General features: G+C 36.4%; 1 protein-coding gene across 1 annotated transcript in view; it reads left to right on the top strand.

Moving 5' to 3' along the window:
* LOC104471946 (nesprin-1-like) overlaps positions 1-22849 on the top strand; it is a gene marked incomplete at its 3' end in the record, with an annotated part of 92780 nt that extends 69931 nt beyond the window's left edge. The window contains exons 37-52 of the mRNA XM_010087462.1: positions 1083-1236; positions 1522-2150; positions 2846-3025; positions 5279-5429; positions 7070-7228; positions 7979-8161; positions 9747-9848; positions 11469-11672; positions 12609-12816; positions 13542-13654; positions 14338-14543; positions 15604-15759; positions 16990-17281; positions 17879-18051; positions 19926-20235; positions 22685-22849. Of these exons, the coding sequence (XP_010085764.1) occupies positions 1083-1236; positions 1522-2150; positions 2846-3025; positions 5279-5429; positions 7070-7228; positions 7979-8161; positions 9747-9848; positions 11469-11672; positions 12609-12816; positions 13542-13654; positions 14338-14543; positions 15604-15759; positions 16990-17281; positions 17879-18051; positions 19926-20235; positions 22685-22849 (3385 nt within the window). The remainder of the gene's footprint in view (positions 1-1082; positions 1237-1521; positions 2151-2845; positions 3026-5278; positions 5430-7069; positions 7229-7978; positions 8162-9746; positions 9849-11468; positions 11673-12608; positions 12817-13541; positions 13655-14337; positions 14544-15603; positions 15760-16989; positions 17282-17878; positions 18052-19925; positions 20236-22684) is intronic.
* Positions 22850-24025: the final 1176 nt, after the last annotated feature.

Raw genomic sequence — 24025 nt, 5'->3', positions numbered from 1 at the left:
TCTGTTTTTTTGGCACAAGCTTTCCCTATTTTTTTTTTTTTTTGGTAGAAGAGTTCTATTTGAAGGAGTAGGGGGCAGGAAATGATAATGTTGCATTTCCTCAGTTACAATTTCCCAATTAACTTCCCAAGTTACCTCCAAAATCTGTAATATCTGCTCTTCCTTTTTTTCAGTTATATGCTCTGTCTTGTGCAAAGCCACACTATTATCTTTTTAAACCCACTGAAGTTTTCATTTGCCATAAATACTATAAATGCTCAGTTGCTAGGCTGTTGGCTCATGTTAGGCGCAGGAACACTACCTCTGTTTTTGAAACTGGGTGTTATCATATATTTAGATTTCTACTCTTTTGGTGATGAACATACATATTTTACTGTTTGAAAAGGAGCTTAAATAATAGATCTAGGTTGATTCCATAATTTTCTAGGTGCTCATCAATATGATTGTTTTACAATGTAATGGTCTTCTACATACCATTTCATGTTGAAAATTATGTGGAGAAATTTCTGAGGGAAATGGGAAGGTAAATGACATGGCCTTTTTTAAGGTCAAGGTTTAGAAGCTTAGTACTGCTGGGTACTAAGTACTCCTCTGGACACAACTTCTCTTTTGAATTGTGTTCCTCTGAGCACACTCGACCCTCACTTCAGTGGAAATTGAGCATGCAGTTACTCACACCCTGCCTAAATTAATGAGATTCTCAGCTTACATGCAGTTGATAAGGCAAACAGAATTGCTTTGTCTGAAAACTGAATTTCAGCTGCGATCAGTGTAATTCTGTTTGCTGGGACTATCCCCATGAAAGAAAGTTGAAGAACATACCTTGATTGTTTGGGGCACTTCTAACAGTTGACATGAATAAAACAGTGGAAACAAGAAAGAGCCAAACTGGTGCTTTCAAGTGTTACCTTATTCCCTAGTTAAGAAGTTAACATGACAGTCACCACATTTGTGATATAAATTAACATTTCCTTCTTTCCTTCCACCTGGCATTCATTTTAATGCTGTCAGCTGTGGTTTTAATTATGGAAAGTGTTTAATTTGCATCAAGTGCTTTCATATTTGCATCTGACATCCTATAGGATCAACTTCCTTCAATCTCTTGTTGCTGAGCATGGACAGTTTGATGAGCTCCTGCTGAGGTTTTCAGACTGGATTAAGCAGTTTCTTGCTGAACTACAAGCCACTTCAGAGATAAACACAGCTGACCAACAACTAGCTGCAGCTCAAAATAAGGTAAAGTTTTTGATGTAAATATTAAAGACAGAGAAATTGTGCAGTGCATTCAGCTATTCATCTAAAACTAGCACGAGATCATTTATTTGTTTGAAAACTGATATGCTGCTGCACTCACATACAGATTTTTTATTTGACCAGTATAAAGCAAAATTGTAACACTGAACTGTTCTTACTGAAAACCCCTCGGTAGTACTTGTTCTGCTCATAAGTTTATTACTAAAATGTTTTTTGAGCTTCTGCTTGGAAGAAGAAACTGGGCCCTATTTTCTTTCTTTCCTATAGAACCACACAATGGAAGTTGAAAGTAGGAAACAGCAGCTACAAAGTCTGAAGGAACATGTAGACAAATTGTGTTCTGTCAGCTGCCCAGAGGACCGGCAAACATTGCAGGGAAAGACTGAAGATTGCTTTCAGCTCTTCCAGGAGGCAAGTCAAATAACCAGCCAAAGACAAGAGGCTCTGGATCAGCTGCGGGTATTCCTGGAGCTGCATAGTGCTGCATCAGGAGTGCTCCATCAGCTGAGGCAGACGGTGGAGAAAACAGGAAATATGGATCAAGCTAAATCTAAATTACTGGAGAAGGAACTTGGTGATATTATTCAACATCTTAACAAGCTGGAATCTGTTGCCATCAGTTTGGATGGAACCCTTACTAAGGCCCAGTACCATCTAAAACACAGCATTTCTGAGCAAAGGACCTCCTGCAGGGCTGTGGTGGATAATCTGTGCTTGGAACTGGAGGCAGTTCAAAACCTGCTGGGAACCAAACAGAGTGAGGCAGAAGCTCTTGGAGCCTTGCGAAGATCTTTCATGGAACGTAAAGAACAGCTACTGAAGAGTGTTGAAGATACCGAGGAAAAGGCTGACAAAGAGGGCCTGAAGGAGGCAACACTACAAGCCCTCCAGCAAAGGTAAAATTAATCGTAATGCTTGAGATTAGCACTTCTTCATTCACTTGCAGTCTCTTGACTTTTTATGATGCATTAGACACATGTGAGTTTTCTGCCTGTGTACCTTATTTCTTACCAGGCATGTATGAGTCCATATATCTACTTGATAAGATTTTGTAAGTAAGTAAACTGTTTGGATGGAGGGAGAGCATAAGCAGAACACTTATCAAGTCCTGCTAATCTTTTATATTGAAAGAACAGTCAAGAAAGTTTGTCTCAGAAATTTATTTTGTCCAAATGAATCCAAGCTCCAAACAGCTATTAGAAATCCCATATGATGTAACCATCTCTACTTTTACAGAATTGAAGACTGTATGTGTGCTGAAGGAAGTGACAACACTTAGCATAATAAAGTATTAATCTAAGTATTCAAGTGTATTTCCAAGTCACTATGTGAGGTGAAGGTATACGTATATCTATACAATTGTATAGCTGTACATGTATCAGAAAATCTCATTCTGAGCCCAGTTGTAGCAGAAAAAAAATCCAGATAACACGTTGTTTTCAGAAGATATTCTAGGAAACGTTAGGGAAAAAAGGAACTTTTATGCACAGTAACTCTTAACAGCAACTGTTTCATTCTTTTTTTCTTCTCTTTTTCTCTTGCAAAAAAAAGTGAAGATAAGTAAATTTGAAACCTGCCTTTTAACTTGCAGATTGAGGATCTTTAGCCAGTTAGATGAAGAATTGAATTCTCACCAGCATGAACTCCAGTGGCTCATGGACAAAGCAAAACAAATAGCCCAAAAAGATATTACATTGGCTCCTGAGATCGACAAAGAGATAAATCGCTTAGAATCTCTGTGGGAGGATACCAAGAAAGTTATACATGAAAAGTAAGTGATTTTAGACTTAAGGTGAGAAAGGAGAGGGTTCTTTTTGTGGGGGGAAAGAGTCCCAGTTATTTACATTTAATACCTTCTTGCCACATTAATCCCAATTAAAAACAGGGCTTGTATGTTAAATACTGAGTAAAAGATAAAACACAGTATAAACCAGGTTTTTTGTATGAGTTGTAATTATACTGTTAATAAAGATGCTCTTAGGTCCTCGGGACAGTACTTACAGATAAACTGGGCTTTTAGTTGGATGTTATTGTTTACTCTCCTGAAAAATAAGAAATCTCTGTTGAGATTTCACTACTACTCCAACCAGCACAAGCTCTCCTTCTAGCATGTATTTTCTTTTTCTGTTGGATATATGTTTCTAACAACCCAGTATTCAGTGGTCCTAAATCATTCTTAGATTTAAGTCTTTCTGTCTGTCCAAGGAACAAGGCTTATAACAATCATTAGTGTATAATCAGTGATATAAGACAGTTTGGTATATCAGTGAAAATTGATAAAGAAAGGAACTAAAGAAAGTTTCATCTTACCCTTTTCTTTGTCTTAGCTGCCTCTTTGTCATCTTTAAAGAAAACTTCTTTCTAAATTTGCAAGGTAAAATTAGGTGCTAGATTCATTCAGTACTACATCATCCTCGGTGTACATAAATTTTGTCTGAGTGCAGAAGCAATACAGTTCTAAGCCTAGCCAATACTTCAGTGGGCATAGGCAATTCTGAGACCCCACGTAGCTGCTCCATTGGTGTACTGGAACAACGATTCAAAAAAAAAAAAATTGGCGATGAAAATTTTTTTTTCTCTTTGATTTATATTCTGTAGTGTTATTCTGTTTTCTTGGTTGACACAATACAGATATTTGTAAATATACTGCCCCTTGACCAGATCTATGTATTATTTCCCTCTTGAAAATATGCACAGCTACATGAATTGCATTTCTGGTGTTTTTTTCCAGCTGAATTCAGTCTGGTTTTCTAGTACATTTTTAAGTTGTATAAATCTGAACTAAGTGGAAGAAAAGGATAGCTTTGTTTAAAGATGTCCATTGCTCCTTTTTCTTCAGTTCTGATGCTAATTTGTGTTTCAGGTGGCGTATTGCTATAACCCGTTTTTCTCACCTCTAGAAGTCCTTAATAATGGTAAACCAAGTAATTTCCAAATGCATGTGCCAGAAGCTAGGCAATACCAGCATGGTAGTGAAGAAAATGTAAAATAGCTGTCCCTGCCTTATAGATGCATTATTGAGGGTAATAAGTTGTCCAGTTTTAACATACTGGGGTAGTTGTTGCCATTTTTATACCCGAAACTGAAGTAAACTCAGGTACCTCATTATTCCTTTCTACTATAAAAATAATGTCAATTAAAAACAAATTCAATTGTAATTATTTTGAAATGTTTTCTCTCTCATATAGACACAATTTTAGACTCTTCTGAACCTGATTATTTTGAAGAGCTCTTTTTAGATCATTCTGAGAAGAGCCAGCTTCTAAAGTGATTACTTCTCTTTCTTGGCAGCGTCATGTCTCCCAAATTCCTTTCACTGACAACATTCTTCTACAACTAAACCCATCCAAAGTATTAGTCTTCCTTCTCCCTTTTCAGTATAAAGACCAGGAATGCATTGAATAGGTTTGGGTTTTTTTTTCTTCTGTCCATTGCCTGAGCAGAAATAAGCTTTTCTGGAGAGGGGGTGGAAAAAAAATATTAGACCTGTTCTTAGCAGGAGGCTGTTCTGTTCTCAGTAGAATGACAGGTATGTTCACTGTAATGTTGTAGACCCAAAAGCATGCATTTGACGACTGGAGAACAAAATAGTCACTTACCTTGCATTACTTTAGTTTTCACTTCTGTTTCTTTCTGCCCTCCCAAAAATACTCCATATTAAAGAAACAAGTTTAAAAAATGGACTGTGAATGGCAGCTTCATTATAGTGTGCTTTCCAGTCAGTAAGATGCTAAACTTAGGAAGGGAGAAGCTTGAATACCAGTTTGTCTTTTTTGCTCAAGTCAGTTGCTTTGCTATCCAATATATATGAGATGGTGATTCATATACTGTCTCCTCAGTGAGATGTTTTGTGATGTATGGACCCACACTGATTGGTAAAACCTAAATATTAGTATTTCCTTGGTTGTCCAAAACATGTTTAGCGTTGCATCCTGATTTTTCCATGGTGAGTTGCTATATTACATTCTCTTTCCTTCAGAAACATGACAGCAAATGGTGCTAATACAGGCTTTTCACATTACAGAAAGGAGCAGTCCTGCATTCTTATCGATCTAATGAAAGAATATCAGAGCTTGAAGTCAACAGTAATGAAAGTCATAGACAGTGCTGACAGTGCTTCTGTGATCAAATCCGTTTGGAAGGATCATGAAGATGTCAGGAGAACTTTATCAAAGGTAATTACATATATTTTCCTTTGAGGGATTTAAATAGTCTTTGATTTAGATGTATTTTTCTGTTTGAAAGGTGCCCTTGAGCTGTGTTTAAAGTTCCTTGAATTTACTGTCGAATCTTGTCATGCTGAAATTCAGGGTTTAAATTGTACTAATACTGATGAGGAAAGAACATAGTCCTGACAGCATTTTGGTGAGATCCATTAATGTGCATTTGATTGTTGCTATTTATAATTTTAACACCCAGAAATGCAAAATGATAATTTATATGAAAAGCATAAGTTATCTGCTCTTTATATAAAATGCCTTGAGTATATATTCCTATCATCACATGAGAGGATATTTCAAGTCAAGATACTTTAATGTTTTCCATATTGGGTAATTTTTTTAACAGATAAAAGTAAATGAAAGAAAATTAATTTAAAGAAAATTAATTTCACATCAGAAACGTGTGCAATTCTTATGTCTGTCTCTTTCTCTAAGACAACTTGTTCCATGAGGTACAGTGTCGATACTGGCCACGGAGCAGAGATAAGGAATTTGGGTCCCTGCATTCTATGCATTTCAATGGATCATATTTTTAAATTTCTAAATTCTACTATCCATCAGCCTGTCAGGAAAAACAGTTCTGAGTTAGATTATTTCCATTCATTCAGAGGGCAATTTCATTTGGAAGCCTATTGAGCTCTTTGTTAAAAATTCTTCAGTCAGATCTGTATAAACCTCATTCTAAACTGTATGTATTTAAGGCCTCTTTTTAACAGACATTTTAACTAGAACTGAAAGGCAGAACAGAGCTCACCAGTCTAGCAAAGAAATGCATGTAACTTCCATATGGTTCCTCCGATTTGTGTTAGCCTTGGGCTGTGGAGAATTCCTTGCTAACAGTGGCCCCATCTGGGCCTGAAGGAGTTGGGGCACAATAAATATTTGCCCAACTCCTACCATAATAAAGTTGGCATGACCACCTCGCCATACTGCATCCAGATTAGTAGCTTATCTTTAATGCTCATCTGTAATACTTGCTAAAGAAAAAAAAAAGATGCTTACTGTGATCCTTTCTCAGTATGCTGTCACCTTTTCAGTGACAGTGTTTTAAAGATTTCCCTGTGCCTAGAACTGCAGACTTAGTAGCTCTGAAGATTTTGTCTAATTCCTTTCTGACCACATCTTTACTTTTTTTTTTTCCAGAGTATCCAGGATTTTTACAATTCTAAATTTTGTTTGCAACTCCCTCTGTTTACCCTGCTGTAATTCCAGAACTGATTTTAGATAGTAGTTAGTCAGGGATGAGTTCTTATTCAATTTTAGACTTGTAGAATCTGAAGAATAGAAAGAATAATTTTTAAAAAGAATTGCCTTAAGCCCCAAAGATAGTTACCAAGTGGGGAAAATTCAGAATTTATTATTCCCAATTTTGTGTTTTATTTATAAGAACAATCATTCTATTTAATTATGCTCATGAGAAAACCGTGTCAGCTGCTCTGTGTTTTGTGGTATAGTTAAATATTAGATGGTATGCTGAATGAGAAATATCAAATGCATACCTTATACCATAGGGGTAGGGATGGGTGCCTGGAGAACTGGATTTTTTTCTTCTTTATTTAAGGTTTCGTTAAACAAGCAAATATTTATGTCCACAGCATGAAGCTGCCAAGAATGAGCTGAGTGATAAACAAAAAGACCTGGATACTTTCACCAATAAAGGGAAACATTTGTTAGCAGAATTGAAAAGAGTGCGTGACTGCGACTCCACTGCGGTAAAAACAGATATGAACTTTGTGGTGGACAGATGGCTAGATGTAAGAGTCTCCTGTTTATATGCTGAATACAGGTTTTTAAGTTAGGCAAAGGTTACAGTATTAGTATTTTCTTAGGATCTTAGAGTGCAATTGTTTAGCAAAGTTTACTTTGAAGTATATCTCAAAGGGTTAATCATAGGGATTTGGCATCCATTGTATGAACAAAGTTGTGACATCCATTTGATAGATTTAAAATGGTGCCTGTAACAATGTATGAATGTTACTGGTATAAATTTGCTTAGTGCACACTTCTGAGTATAAATTTGGATTGTATTCTCACATAATGTATGCCAGTATTGCTTTATTAAAGTAAATTGGACTAAACAAATTAGGCAGTAAATTGTATTAAGCCACACCATAAAAGAATATGTTGAGAAAGACAACAATATAGCAGAGAAACATAATATAAAAGCTAATATTTTATATTTTCATATTTATACTGCCTTATTACAAATTCCTACAAAACATAAGAAAGATAAATGCGGTGGGTTTTAAAGATAAAATTTATTTGAATTTTCCCAGTAAAAAATATACAAATTTTTAGAAACAGTCACATATGATTTTTGTTCAATTTATGATCTGGGTAACTAAGTTGAAATTAGAATTCAGAACTTAAACCTAACTCTAAGAAAATTATCTCACCTAGGCTTCATAATTATTTCTGATGCACTTGACTTACAACTGTCTGCAAAATAAAGAAATCTAAAATGAACTTGTGAATGGCATTGATACATTCTCCTCTCCTAAAAGGTGTCTGAAAGAATTGAAGACAACATCGACCGACTGAGTGTAAGCATGTCTCTATGGGACGACATCCTGAAAACTGGAGATGAAATGGATGGATGGTGCAGTAAGTGCATTTCTCAACTGAATGAAGGCATCAGCAACTTCAGTAACAGTCAGAGAATGGAGGTCCTCCTGAAAGACTTCCAGGTGCTTACCCGTAAATAAGTGATAAAAATGTTCTGGGCCAAAATCTGCAGTGGTATCAGGCACATAGATAAGGCTGTGCTGTTGTAGACCATGGTGTCCCCTGTTGCAGCAAAGTGGTACCAGTAACCCAATGGCTAGCTGACAGCATTCTAGTCCTTTTTTTGAAGCTGTTTGCTTCTAACAGAAACAAGAACGGCATATCTCTTACTGAATACAAGCTTTGTAGTTATTTTGGCTCTAGCAGTACCTGACAATATGTTCTTGCAAGTACAACACTTTCGAAAAGCATGGCATTGGACTGAACTCTGTTCCGGCAGAAACTGATGGAAATTTTACACAACTTCATCTGAAGTTAAGCGAAAAATTAGTAGTTTCTGGAATCTCATCTTAGAAGATAGATACCTCAGACAATAAAAAAAGATATGCTGAACTGGAGGGCAGATTTTACTGACATTGTTAGAACCTGACATTAAGATGATGTCTTTCTTTTCTGGGTAGTGTTAAACTGTTTTAGAAATCCAGCTAGTGTTCAGGATGCAGTCTGCCTCTATCAGCTTTAAAATATACAAAATGCATCATCCCTAAAACTTTTTTGCACTTTCTTTTGCAAAGGCAAGAGGAAAGGTAGTTCACTGACAGAAGGGTCCTGCCATTTCAGCAAGCAGAAATAGATGACCATGGACAGAAATAATCAGTGTACCTTTTACATGGTCCATAGCAGTGGTCTGTTTCTTGATTGGTCACCTAATATGATATCCTCCCCAGGACAAAATACCCCACGAGCATTCTTCTGGGGCCACCTGCACTTCTGCCATTCAGGGCAGATGTTAAGTGCAGCAATTTAATCCTGAGATCCACTGTCCAATCTTTTTATTTGAGTGACCTGTTTGAGTGTTTTAGAAAAGAACATTTGGGTAATAGGGTATGCACACCAATTGCTTGCCAAATACTTCAGAGCTACAATTATACAAATTATGATTTTGTCTTTCACTTTGCTATTATTTTTAATAAGTAGAATATTTCTTTATAACTTGGATCTATATGACCAAAATAAATCCAAGGTACAGATATGTCAGTGCATATATATATATATATATATAGCAGCATTTTTTAATTCCCTTTTGAGGTTAAAATTTATTTCCGTGTCTATTTTTTTTCTGAGAGCTCACTTCGTTGTAGTGAAAACCAGACAGCACGTATCTTATACTCTGCATGCCATTAAATGGAACCTAACAACCACAGCAGATTTGTCCAGTTGAATAAACAATGACATTCCCATCTTTACTCAGCCAGTTCTAAGAAACTAAAGCTGTTAGTGCATTTGAAATTCTAACAATGTGTGCAGTTATTTTAATTAAGATTAAAAAAATCTCTGAACTTAGTCTAACAAAGGAAAAGAGATGAGAATTTTTTTAGAGAAGAAAACCAATAGAACAACAGTGTTTTCCCTCTGGTTACTAAACTTTGTTTACATTTTCTTTCATTTTTGCAATTGATTGAGCATCCTTCTGAAGGATGCCTCCTTCTGAAGGTCCAAAACTTTCTTGTAGTTTGGTATGAAACTTTGACCACATCTCTTTTACAGTCTGAAGTCAAGGAAAAAGAACTGAAGTTGGAGCAGCTTAGTTCCAAAATTTCAGAACTCAAAGAACTGACCCATAGTCAAGAGCCTCCTGCAGATCTCCAGGTAAAATAAACGGGTTGCTAATCACTGACTGTGCTCAAATGACTAAGAAGAAACCCCTCCTGAAATTTCTGTCTCTCCGGTACTGACTTTTTCTTTTAAGGTGACAAATACAGCAAATTCTTTGATTTTTTTTTTTTGGAAAAAAAAAGAATGCCATAAAGTAATTGGACATCAGAGTTGTAAAAGTATTTTTTACTAAATTGAAATAGAGCAAATAGTTTATAAGGTAGCTGATCAGATATGAGACAGATGATATTCTCCACACTATATTCTATATGATATTAAGCCATATCATATGTGAGTGCATAAACAGTTTGCATCTTTGAAGGAATTATAATGCAGTAAAATACATTTGTTTGCTTTATCAAATCAAAAGTATTCTTTAGTGGACTGGAATTAGTGCCCTGGACTAGCTGTTAGAAGAGAGGGGTAAAATATGAACACTGAAGGTGAGCTGTTGAACTTTTATTGTTGGCTAGGTCCTTATTTTTCAGAAGTCTTAAAAGATAAGCTGACTTCAGTGATTTCCACAGGGAAATATCTTGATAGATATTTATTTCAAAACCATTTATCAGATTTTAACAGAACCTAATATAACACTCAAGCTTTGTCTACATTTTGCTGTGACCATACACATAAGCCTAAATTACCAATCAGATGAGAGTCAAGAACCTGATAGTATAAAAATTTGCAAATTATATGGAAGTGCTTATGTTCTCCCAAATTGTTTCCTTCATGTGAGAGATTCAGTTTAATAATATGTTTCATAATAAATATCTGTCCACTTCTAGAGTGAAATTTAGAGCAAATTATTTTGCAGAATATCACTGTTAACCAGCACACCTTTTTCTAACTACTAAATGCTTATCGCATTTATTGCATACAATAAAAAATTTAAATCAGATCTACAATAAAATAATTGTAGTTGATCTTTAAATGCAAATTCGAAAGTAAAGCCTCACAAACTAAACAGGAGTCCCCAAATTGTTTGCCAACATTCAAATGCTACAGAAGTAAACTACATTATGGTCAGCTCATATCCTAAGAACATAAACAATTCCTTAACAGAATTTTCAGTAATTGATAATTTATAATTACCCTATTATGACTGATTTGCTTTACTCTTTATTAGTGATATGTGCACATCTAACATCTACTATAATTCACATATTGTTGTCTTTGAACAGGTTAATGGGCAATATTCTAACTTTTTTGTATTGTCTTTAATTTTAATCTGCCTTACACTTTAAGCCTCAGTGCTTTTAACTCTCACCAATTGGTATTTCTTTTTATGGAGCTTCTTGTGTTCAGGTCATGTTCTGTATATATGGAAAATTAATAAAGAAAAAAGATGAACAGTTTAATTTTTCAGAAGTGGATAATAACTTCAACAGGTTGCAGTCTGGGTTTTTATAAGTTAGTATCCCTTCTTTGGATTACTGTACATCTAAGACTTATTCCTGAATGGCTGACATTTTTTATTTATGTAATTATCTTTAGTTACAGATGTAAAGAGAAGAAAGTGATCATTGTGTGTCACTTTGCTACCTTCCATTTTTTCATAAATATTCACCATAATGTTTTATTTAAATGCTTTAATACATAATGTTTTGCTTTTAGTTTATAGAATCAGATTTGAGGCAGAAGTTGGAACATGCCAAAGAAATGTCAGAGACAGCAAAGGAGACACTGAAGGATTTCAGTACTCAGAAGATGCAGTTACAAAAGTGCATTGATCAGATGACAGACTGGTTAACAAAAGCGGAAGAGACAGTGTTAAGTTGTGCACGTAACCTGGATCCTGAAGCTCTAAATAAAGTGAAGGTCAGTGCTGAAGAAAATAAATATGCTTTTTCTCATGCAGTGATCTTTGGATTTTTATCAAAGTTTTTGCAAAGTGTTTATACTTAATTTTCATTTGATAAAAAATATGTATCTCCTGCACAACTGCCAGAACATTAGCAAATAATACAGCAGTGATACTCTTTAAGAAGTTCCACCCATGAACAAAAATTCTGATCTATTAACTTTATACAAGCCTCGTAGATAATTATAATGAATAATATGGTCTTTGTTGTTACAAGAACTCTTTTCCTTGCATTTAATTCTTTAGTCATTATTCCAGCATGTTTACAAGTCTATTGACTACCTTGCAATGTAAGTTATGAACTTATCACAATAGAAGACCCTGGACTGAACTCAAACTTCTACCTCAGAAGTCCTCCTCAGTCCTCACATATAGCAATTCTTTTGTCTTCATCCTAGAGCTCTCTTGATTGCATACAATTGTGCACATCATAACATGACAGACCACATAGAGATTTTTTCCGCGTGAGCATCTTAATGTTGATACGCTAGCCAATTCAAGTTTATTTTTCAAACAGGTGTTCCTATCTAGTCAGATTAAACTCCCTTTCATTCAGAAGTCCCACCAATACCAGTGTCATATTGCATCTCATATGTGCCTTCAGACTTTGCTGAAAATAACTATTGCTATTCAATATGCCTTGAAATTTATTTAACTTTTATTAGTGTAAACCACAAGAAACAGCCTTTTTCACATTTCTGTGATGGCTCTGTAGTTTCAAGGATTCATCTCACTTGGAAAATTCAGGAAATGTGATCCCATACTTCTTCCCTTCAGTGTGTCTAGGATTTGCAATAGACCATAGGAGGAAAGAGCATTGAATGCTTGACAAAAAGAAAGGGCTGGTTTTTTTCTTTACAAATGTCATGTTTGTGATGTAACTTCGTTTTCAGGAAACACAAAAAGGCCTTCAGCTTCAGCAGAGCAGCATTGATTCAGCCCGTGAGAACCTCAACAGCCTGTGTCGCAAATACCATTCTGTAGAGCTGGAAACTCTTGGTGGCACTGTCACTGCATTAATAAAGATGTATGAAGCTGTGAATCTGCTCTGTTCCAGAACACAGGCCAGCATGCAAGAGTCCCTGGAAAAACATTTCCTCCGTGAGTCTTCAGGCTTCTTAATATGAACCGTTAGCCCGCAGCCATGAATCATTCTGGAGTCTGCCAGAGTTTCCAATGATGTCACTGGCAATTACAACTTTATTTTTGCATGGAGTCTTTCAAGAAGTCCTATTACCAAATGTTCATTTGATAACTGCTATGAAACAAAGCATTTTACAAAAACAATTTAACTTTAAGCACTTAATATGCATGAAAGGCAGGCTCAGCTCCACCTTTCTTCACTCTTGGTGTACATCTCTGTTGCATACATACACTCTGTGTATTTGCCATAAAACTATGCATATAACCAAATGGAGTTGTTTATGATGTAAAAGTCCCCATCTGAAGTATTTCCTGTGCTCCCTGGATAGTCAGTGGACAGGGGTAGGCAATTTTTAATCTTATATGTTAATAAGTTAATCTAGATATTATCTAACATTAAATGGGACGTATCATAGACTGAAAAGGCCTGTCTTTTCCCATTGACTGGAAAGGGGAGCCTACTGTGACTGTTCAAATTTGGATATTTATGGTGGAAACATCTTAACTTTTTGTGAAATGAATCCCACTCCTCAATGCCATTGAAGGCAATAAGACTCATCCTGTTAGCTTTTACACATGGTTCCTGAAGGATAAAAGAATTGTGGAAGACAGCTGCATAGTATTGTGAATAATGCTGCTTATTAAAAAAATATTCTCTTCTCTATACTTTTTTATTAAATAAGATTCTATGCAAGAATTCCAGGAATGGTTTTCTCGTGTGAAGGCTGCAGTAAAAGAATCATCTGACAGGTCTGGAGATAGCAAAGCCATAGAAGCAAAGCTACATGACTTGCAGGTATACGGAACAACTTAATAACATAGTAATTAGCAATTTAACTTTATGTATCCAATTATATATCTAAAATAATTTGCAGATACTATCATATTCATTGTTTTTGTTTCCAAAAAGGTAATGTAAGAATGGTTCAAGACAGCAATATCTACTGTAGAGGGAATGCAGAGGAAACTGTCCACTGTTCTGAGAGATCAGAATTTAATTTCTGGAAGGTTTATGTGTAACTAAACTATTCTTGTTTCTAATTTTTAATCTTTTTTCCTTTTTTACCTTCTTTCTCTTATTTTACTTTTCCTATTTTTTCTTACACTATTGCTTATTCAGGCTTTCAGATTAACACTGATATGTCAAAGTTTATCTGTATAGATTTTTGATGGGACAGAACACAAATAGCAGACACCTACTGCAGACAGCCCTAATTCCTGAAATGTATAACATCTTCAGGACATGACAATAATATCCAGAGAAAGACAGAACTACTTTGGGACCAAACAGGAAAATTGAGCTCTATGAATTGTAGCACCACTTAATAAAATGGTATTTGATCTATCTGCTTAGAATTTTTTCCATAACTAAACATGGCTCTCATCTTGTTGGGAAAATCTGACCAATTCTGGTAGAAATACTGCTTATCTTTAGTTATTAAATCTTGCATATTTAAACTGCATTCTTTCATTACACAGACTGTGCTGGATTCCGTTAGTGAGGGACAGAACAAATTAGATGCTGCGTGCAAGGAAGGAGAAAGTCTGTATACTTGCTTACCCAAACCAGTTGTGAGCCATATTCAGGAGCAAATAGCAAAGTCTAACCAGAACTTCCAGGAATTCCTCACCCAGTGTCTGAATGATAAGAAGGCCCTGGAAGCTTGTGTCTCACACCTGGGAAGGTGAGTCATACCAGTAGTCACAGATGGGCTGCATGAAATTGTCCGGCTGCAGAAATACCAGGCACAATTTGAAATGATTTCCAGCTACTCTAGTCCTGTTTGCTTTTTTCTTATGAATTATTTAAGAGAAAACTAAGTTCTCTGCTAAAAACAAAGCAACAGGTCTTGCTCCAAGGGTATTGATTTGGTTAAAGAATGGAAAGTCAGGATCACACATGCCTAAGATCTGTGTAGCTCATGCAATCCCAAACCAGCAGTTGGGATCCAAGTAATTTAAATGCAATCTCCTGGAAGGAAAAGGTGTCCTGAATCTTCAAGTTCTGCCCCGGGGTTTGAAGATAGTATGCTTTTTACACAGCATGTGTCTGTCCTGTCCCATTCCCGGTGGATGGTTTTCCTAAGGAGCTAATAAGAAAAATCTCTTAAATTATTAATTGTGGCTGGAATTTTGGGAGTTCAAATATCTTTAGGTATAACAAGATTCAAAACTGTTGGTAACGGAAATCAAGGTTAGTGTAGCAGTGATGGGTAAAACAGCAAGATGAGATGGTGTGCTTTCATGTAAGGAAAAGGTTTTCAAACTTAGGGCCAGAACTTGTTTTGCTGAGTTCTGAGCACTCAAGATTGCAGTTATGTTGTTAGAGGAATTGAAAGCACAACACTTCATGTGTTGTAAGTGTCAGTACTGAGTAAAAGCCCATTTGTAGCCATTTTTTATTCTTAGACTAAACCATTATAAGGATTTGGAAAATGTTTTATTTTGGTCTGCCTTTATTGACTCTAGTAATAAATAAAAGCACTGTCACTTTAAATTTTGGAGGCTTCTTTTTCACTGTAGTTCCCATGATTTTGCTGAACATTTTTAGAGAGTTGCTGAATATTTTTAGAGTAGTACTCACTGTGGAATTATGTGTTTGTGCAACTCTCATTCTTGAAGCACGAAATTGATACCTGGCTTTATTTTCCTGGTCTTGTGGATAGTGAAAGAACTGAGTTAACTTCTTACTAACTTTACTGCACCTGAGAAATATTTTTAAGGGAATATTCATCTGTTCTGTAGCTTTGAAGATCAGCACAAGAAACTTGGCCTGTGGATGCATGACATGGAAGAAAGAATAAGCACTGAATCATTAGGAGAGAGAAAACAGCTTATTTCTGAGAAGAAAACGGAGGTGCAGAAAGTGGAGAAGTTCCTGGAAGAGTTACTGAATTCAAGGTAGTATGAAATGCATTTTCTAAAATACTCTCTCTTTTTCCTCTGCTAAAGCAATAGCAAAACTAAACTGTTAGGGTAAAGCGTGTTTGTGAAAGATAGAGAAAGGTGTTGCAACATACTCTATGAAAAGAGGCTGAATCCAGATACTTCCAGTTTTAAGGAAATTGGAATTTAAAACCAACTCGGAATTTTGATGTTGATACATTTCTCATTCAGAAAAACTTATCTTACTTCATTAATAAATGGAAACTGAATCATATAATTAAAAAAAATAAATCTTAAAAATATCGCTCATAAAAGCAATAGTAAAATAGTAATAGTAAAAAAAGCAATAGTAAAAATTACACTTATGATTACATCCATTTTAAAATTTTCTTTCTTTTTTTCTGTCCTGCAACCGGTTTAGCAGAATCCCCTTTCCCATACAGCTGACTTTTATAAAAGAGCTCAAATAACATCCACGTTGGCTGTGAAATCTTTCTAGAATTCAGACTTAGCCAATAGAGGATGAAGTAATTGCCTTTTTTAGTACACAGTGGTTTTTTAATTTTTTTTATTATTATTTTTAGGTTGGTGAAGACAGAACAGAAATAGTAATCAGTTCTTCAAGCCTCACAGCATGCTAAAAGGAAACATCCAGTCACTACCTATCCCCGTGAGACTGATGCAAGACCTTTTGGTCTGATGTAAATTCCCTGCAATCACAGGGTATCAGGAAGGGTGATCCAGTAGATTGAGTGAGGCTGTATAAACCTAGAGTTTTAATCCCTTTTACTGACCCTTGTACTGAACCCCAGAGTCAGTGTCTAATCCTGGACAAATGCCCTGACCTTTCCATCATGCCTTCTTACCTCCCAAAGACTATGAACTTCTCAAAAGTTTTGGAAGGTACAAAAAGGTAGCAGTTCATACAGAACTGGAAAGTCTGACAGCCAAAAAGAAAATGAAGTTAACTTTTAACTTAAATGTGCAACACAAAGATTTCAATGTGATAATTTTGAGCACCAAACTCTGCAAGAAATGGCACTGTATACAAGTAAAGATAATAATCCGTACACACTGCTTATATTTCCTTTCAATCTCTCCCAGCTATTTTTTTTCTGTAAACTACAAACTTTACCACTGGTGAAGTAGATGATTATGTCAGCAATCTTCATAACTTCTGATAGTTGCTATAACGATATCATATGCTTTCTGAAAGTGATTTGCAGTCTCAATATTTTCTTTCAGGGAATCTTTTGATAAGCTGTCCCAAATGGCACAGACTTTAAATGAAGAAGGCCATGATGCAGGGAGGGAAGTGCGCCTGGCGTCTCAACATCTCATCAATTATCAAAATATGGTCAAAACTGCCAAGGAGAAGCTGCGAACATGTCAACTTGCACTCCAGGAGCATCTCACTTTGGAGGAGGCATTGCAGAGTATGTGGTCATGGGTGAAAGAGGTTCAAGATAAACTGGCATCATCAGAGAGCACTCTTGGTAGCAAAGCCACACTAGAGAGACGGCTGACACAAATTCAGGTAAAGAAGGATACAACTAGAGATTATGCATCAAGGTTAATATTGGGTGTGGGCCACATTAGTGGAAAGGGAATATTTTTATATTATATTCTTTCTATGGTTATGAAGGAGAGGATCGTAATTTATGGTGATCTTGACAAACTGGGAGGTGTAGTATAAAAAATAGGGATGAAGTTTAATGGAGACAGGTGCCAGGTATTACATTTAGTAAGGAATAAAGAACTATGAATATGTGTGTTCAGATCCAAAAAAGCCTTCTAATGGAATAATTGACACAGAGATCCCACCATGGGCTTCCTTGAGACTTCTTCTAGCTATGTGGTGCTGTCTTTCTGTGCAGTGTTTGATCTACTGCAATATAAGCGATATTTTAGGATGACCAAAGCAGTGAAAATACTGTAGGGATGTGGGAAAAACTGCTGGATCACTTGTACATAGTAAGGGACAGAAACAGGAAAAGGTGCCTTGGAATTTATAATGGGAATGGCTGTCAGGGACAAAGGAACTCTGAGAAGATGGTGTCTACTGTTGAAAGAAAAGCAGCTTTCACCTCTCAGCAGTTTACATTTGATATTTTTACTTATTTTGCCTCCACAGGAGATCCTCTTACTCAAAGGTGATGGTGAAGTTAAGCTGAACATGGCCATTGGCAAAGGAGAACAAGCACTTAGAAGCAGCAATGAGGAAGGACAAAAGGTGATACAAACCCAGCTACAGACACTGAAGGATATATGGAATGATATCATCAGCACCGCATTGAACTGGCAGAGGTAAAACTCCCTGGGGAACACAGGTCAGACCATGCCCTCTTTGCTTACAAAGAGTGGTACCCTACAGCACATAGGAGTCAATTCATTCATTACTGGTATGTGAGGGGAACGTTGCATTATCAGTGAGAATCAAAATTGCCTGAAAAAAATACATTCTTCTTTAAAAAAGATGACTGGACCCTACCAGATTAATCAATTTTGATATAAGATGGTACTTGACAGTAATAAGTAGAAATCATACAAATTCATACAGATAAAAAGCTAGAAGGGGCCTTGAGTTATTTTTTTTAAATTAAAAAATAATCCTAATATCCACTCCAAATAATCTTTCTTGAATGTGAAGCTGATTTCTTCTTGTCTTAACCTCGGTAGAAATGGTAAGTTTTGTCTATGTGAGACCAGTTTATATATTTGAGGGCCTCCTTCATCTTTGTTCCAGACAGACTGATGTTTCTCAGTTTCTCAGTCCTAGAAAGTACCTCTTTCATCCTTGTTTCTTTTTCAGTAGATTGCAGACTATCACCAGTTTGCCTGCTTAAAAGATAACTAAAAGTATTTGAGACCTTGTTAATAGTGTATCAGTATTTTCCATTTCCTTCATATAATGCTCTTCTTAATCCACTCCAGAATGAGATTTTCCTTTCTTTCAGATTTTGTTTACTTTTTTATCCTCCCCTATCACCAAATCCTTTTCCACAGTACTAAGCCTAGGCAGTTATCCCCAGTTATGTATTTGTGTACCTATCTGATTTCTCCTTCCTAAATAAAGCCTTATTTTCATCATCAAATTCCATCTTTTTAAAATTTCTTTTAAGTACATCTGATATTTAAATCATGTCATCCAAACTAGCTCCAGCCACTCGCTGGTTGCTTTAATCTGTGGGTTTTACAGGCACCTTCTGTTCCATCATCCCAGTCATTACCGGACAGAAATGGGTCCTTGGTGAACTTCTGCGTGATCCTACTTCCATAGTTCTCTAATGAAAATCAATTTTCCGTGCATCAGAAAACTCATAGATCTGTATCAGAAATGTCATAGATCTGTATTTTAGATAACCTGAGTGCTAGGATATCTGGGTCTATCTGGGTCCTAAATATCAGCTGTCAATGGTGGGAGCCATAATATGGGTAAATTGAAGTTTTTCAGTTGAAAGTGGTGCCACGTTCTTACTTACTCCAAAATTGTAATACAATTATGTGTAGAAAATTATAACAGGCTGCTGTAAGATTTCACTCTAATTTCACACAATTTTTGTCATAAAACATTATTTAGATTAGGCTAGACCATTACATTTTCAATTAAATTCTTACCACACTCATGTCTATCATTAAGTGCAGTGGAATGAGAATTACATTCCTCAACACGAATCCCAGAGAAATATGGTTGTCTGCTAGGAGGAGCAATGTATAAAGGAAGAGAATATTGCTTATAAATTGTAAATGGGACTATATATAGTTGATTTGTTCTTAAAAAACTTGACAGAATATCTCTTAATTGTCAGTAATTTCATAAACTGCTGTACATTTTATTACTCTGATCATTAATAACTCCAGTAATTATCTGTATTTTACTTTGCTGAACAGACACTGAAATGTGCTTTTCATTAGTCCGAGACAGACAGATTGCTCATGTAACCTTTAATAGGGAAGCAGCTGTATCAGGTTATATGTAGTAGCCCAAAAACCACAGGAATTCTAGAATAACTTGGTTATAGATTGACATTGAAAACTAAAGCAAGATAGAAGAAAAAGTGTATCCTAAAGATATTATACATGGTTACAGATGGTATAACAATTAAGGTACAAGCACGCTCTTTTTTTCCAGACTATTCAGAAGTTCTTATCTGTACTATATATGTTTCTTTTAATGTAAGCTGCCTAGATTCTGTCATTAGCCAGTGGAATGAATATCTGGAAAGGAAAAAACAGCTGGAGCAGTGGTTAGAGAAACTGGATCACAAAGTGGAACAGCCTTTAGAACCACAGATTGGTCTGAAGGAGAAGTTTGCTCAGCTGGACCACTTCCAGGCTATTGTTTCTGAGATAGAGGATCACTCTGGTGATTTACAGCAACTCACTGAAAAGGCTGTGGAGCTGTATGAAAAAACAGAGGATGATTCTTTTGGAGAAGCGGCTCAAGAGGAACTAAAAACACAGTTTAATGACATCACAACTGTAGCCAAGGTAAGATAAAGGCAAAGATCTCCATTTCAAGTAAGTAAAATGTTCAGACACTGGTATATATAGCTAAAATTTTGATTTTCATAATGTTTAGTAACTAAAGGATTGACTGCATTTGAATAATCTTGCCTTCTGTTGTAATTGAGTCTAATAAAAAAGTTGGATATAGTTTACTAAAATTCACTGGAATGCAAAAAATGGTATTGGGAATTGCAATTGGTATGGTTATGATTTTTGGAAAAGTGAAGGGCATGTATTTTATTCCTAGTTTCATATATAAAACTGTATTTCTGGCATTCTTACAGATTGATTTTCCTCTAATTCTTTTTCATTCATTCCTAGCACATTTTTTACCTAGAAAGGGAAGAATGTGATGGCTCCCTGAGCAGAAAACATATTGTCAGAAAGAGAAATCCTATTGTGAGAGAGATATATGCCTATATTTTGTGGTGTGTCGAGCCACTAAGCACTGCACATGCTATACAGGTGTTCTGTTTGGTTTCTAAGGAAAGATACGTGGGCTCACTGAGACCTTCTGCCACCCAGATCATGACAGTGATGCTAGCTCTGAGGTGCAGTCTCCACCTTCTCAGCTAATGGGAAAGTTTGCATCAGAAAAAGGCCCCATAATAACAGGATAATGTAAGACTGAAGTAAACACCGTACATAAATTCAGTAATGTGATGGAAGTGTGAGTCAGGTTTTCATGTACTGATGGCCTGCAGGTAATTCATCTATAGTCTATATAAAGAATTTACCAAAGTGAAAAATTAATGGAAGATCTGATAAATCATCTGTTGGGAAAAATGGTAAATCTAGGGCATATGAATTCTATAATTACCTTCTATTCAAACACTCTTTTCATTATAAAGTTTGCTCTCTTTTTTTGCTGGAAATAGTGAGCTATGAATCTGGTTTCTAGAGAATCAGCAAAGTTTCATCCTCATGTAACTGCTTCATTCAGTGGAGTTAAACCTGGAGCAATACAAAGATTCCTGACTCACTCAATACAATGCTTTTAATTGTGTGTGAAAAGAGTATCATGAGTGAGCATGGCAGTGTTCTTCTAAAATCAATATGCATCAACAAATTTAATTTCTTAAGCAAGAAAGACAGCTTTGCAGTCTTTCCCTTGGGAGAGAACAGCACTGACTGCAACTCTAGAAGCCATTGCCAACAGAAGACAGCAACTAAAGTTGCACTCTGCCTCCACTCTCCTCCTCTACTGGTGCTATATTTTGGTGTGAGTAATGTAAACAGGTACAAGGTTGCCTTTCCTGGGGCTTGTTTGCTTTCCTAGGAGGCTCTGTTTTGTTTACAGTCAGATGCATGTGGATATTTTATTACTCTATGGTTGTATAAAATGCATTTAAAACTTTGAAGAATTACTTTAGGTCATCTTTGTTTAGCTAGTAACCACCCATTGTCTAGTTGGTCTGACACATTCTGAGAAATTATGATGATTATTTTCAGAGGAAACAGTAGAGTTTGTTGATCTAACTTAATCTGCAGAAGCATTAGTTGAACATTAAGTTATCCAAGTCAAAAATAACCACCTATTAATTAAACTCCAGTTTAGTTTGAAACTGGTTTAAGTATACTTGGATCTGGGTTAGAGTATTGACACAGGATTAAGAAGCTATTTGATTAGCTTAGTTCACTTTGGGTTAGTTTTGGTAAACATTCATGAGTGTTAGCTCACAAGAATACAAGAACAAATCTACTCAGTCAGACCAAAGGCAAATCTAGACCAGAACACTATTTATTTCACCTTTTCATAGTAAGGTAAACTGGCCCCACTTTAAGCTTACATTAAAAAGCTAAAATGGAGCCAGGAAGCTGCCGTACGTCTAGTCCTCCAGAGCTGCAAGGCAAGTGGCCGGGGATGGCCACCACATCTGATCTGATGGCTAAAATGGGACCCAGAGCCCCTAAGAACCTTTTGCACTTTTGAACAGCAGAAGTCCTCCTTTGTGGTCTTCGTATTGGACATCTCTGTGACTCTGCTTAGCATTTATAGAGACTTGGTGCTTCTAAATAAGAGCTGTGTTTCTGGCAGCATGCTGCTCCCTGGGAGGGCTTGGGTGAACTGTAAGACCCTGTCCAGGGTGTATTGGGAAAAGTGTGTCAGAGTTGCACAGCTGTGGCTTTGATATCTATTAAATGATACATTTTGTGTTAAACAATGTGTTAAAGTACATTTTTGCATATATTTTCAGAAGGCTTCTTCATCTTTTCCTCCAGCAGAACACACCTGTCCTGACCAACCTGAACCAAACGTGCAGTGTAGCACTGTGTTCTGCTGCTATAAGTTGTGCTCCATTCAGCACTCAAATGGATGCTACAGTCAGACCAGTCAGACTCTGTACCACTGCGTGCTTAAAGCCAGGACAGTATTCAAGCCCTTTAATGGTCTCTTTTTTTTTTTTTTTTTTTCTTATCGGAATGATAGGAGAAAATGAGGAAAGTGGAAGATATTGTGAAGGATCATTTGCTATACCTTGATGCTGTGCATGAGTTCACAGACTGGCTCCAGTCTGCAAAGGAAGAGCTGCACCGCTGGTCAGATCCATCTGGAGATACATCAACTTTAGAGAAAAAGCTGGCCAAAATCAATGTAAGATAAGTCAGCTTTCATTATTTCATCTACAGTTCAGACTCTATGTTCTAAAATAGTCCAGAGCAAAAAAAGTTGTGGGATCTTGCTCTTTGTGTATTTGAAATGGTGATTACATTTCAGTGAGCTGAAAACAAGCTTTCTAAAGCTATGTTTTGTTTTCACCTTCCATCCCATATTAAAGTGATGGAGTAAAAGACCTTAGTTAGCCACAGCACGTGGAAACAATTTGCAAGAGCAGAAACCTAGTGGTATCACAGAAGAATGTGGCTTAGCTGATTAATGGATACTGCTCTGTCCTTCTTCATCCCTGAATATGCTTTCTCCAGGAGCAGAGTTTTCTGAATCAAAGTCAGAAACCTTTCCTGATTTGCATGAAATGGAGATACATAAAGCAGTGCAAGGATTGTTCTGCCCAAACAGGGTAGAAATGTAGGAGTTGTCTCCCTGTGTATACTCCCCTTCTTACCCTGGCATCCATTCCTAGGCATTTGAGTGCCTAAGGAAGTTACATATTCCTGAATGCAATGTTAAAGCAGACTGCTCATGCCTGATATTTTCTGCATGTTCAGATACTCATGCTAGCAAGCTTTTACTCTGCTTCTAAACATGAGAGAGGGGGCCAGTGAACAGACTACTAGATGAGGATTCAGGAATTTGTTGTACATTCTTCCGTAGTTTTCAGTCTCCTTTGTGCTCAGGCTCCCGATGGATAAAATAGGGAAGGGAGGAGAGAGTAGGTTCTAGCTCGTAAGACTAACAGGAGAATAAGTAACATTGCTCTGGGATGCAGTGTTTGGGACGATATTTATATTCTCCAGCTTCCTAAGCTGAAAACTACCACCGTTCCCTTGTAGCATGTGCAGGATTGAAATAGGACACTGTAGAAAGAATTCACTGCTGAAAAAGAAAAAAAAAAAAAAAAAAAGACATGTGCAACCAATTATGGCACGTCATAGATCATGCGTAGGCTGTAAAATACTTTTTCTGAGCAGCACTGTTGTGTTTTTAAAACTGCTATGAGCAGCTACACGCCCGTGTTTCTTATGTAAAAGATCACAACAAAGCTATTATTTTCTGCATCTTAACTTAAACAATATTTTCAGCATCTACAAGACGTTCTTTCTCCCCTAAGTTTAGGAAAGTTTACAGAATCATTCTTTAGCCCACGTAAAG

Source organism: Pterocles gutturalis, unplaced genomic scaffold (assembly GCF_000699245.1).
Source record: "Pterocles gutturalis isolate BGI_N339 unplaced genomic scaffold, ASM69924v1 scaffold8541, whole genome shotgun sequence".
NCBI classification, from domain to species: domain Eukaryota; kingdom Metazoa; phylum Chordata; class Aves; order Pterocliformes; family Pteroclidae; genus Pterocles; species Pterocles gutturalis.
The sequence above is the reverse complement of the archived record's forward strand: the minus strand, read 5'-3'. Positions and strand labels throughout refer to the sequence as shown.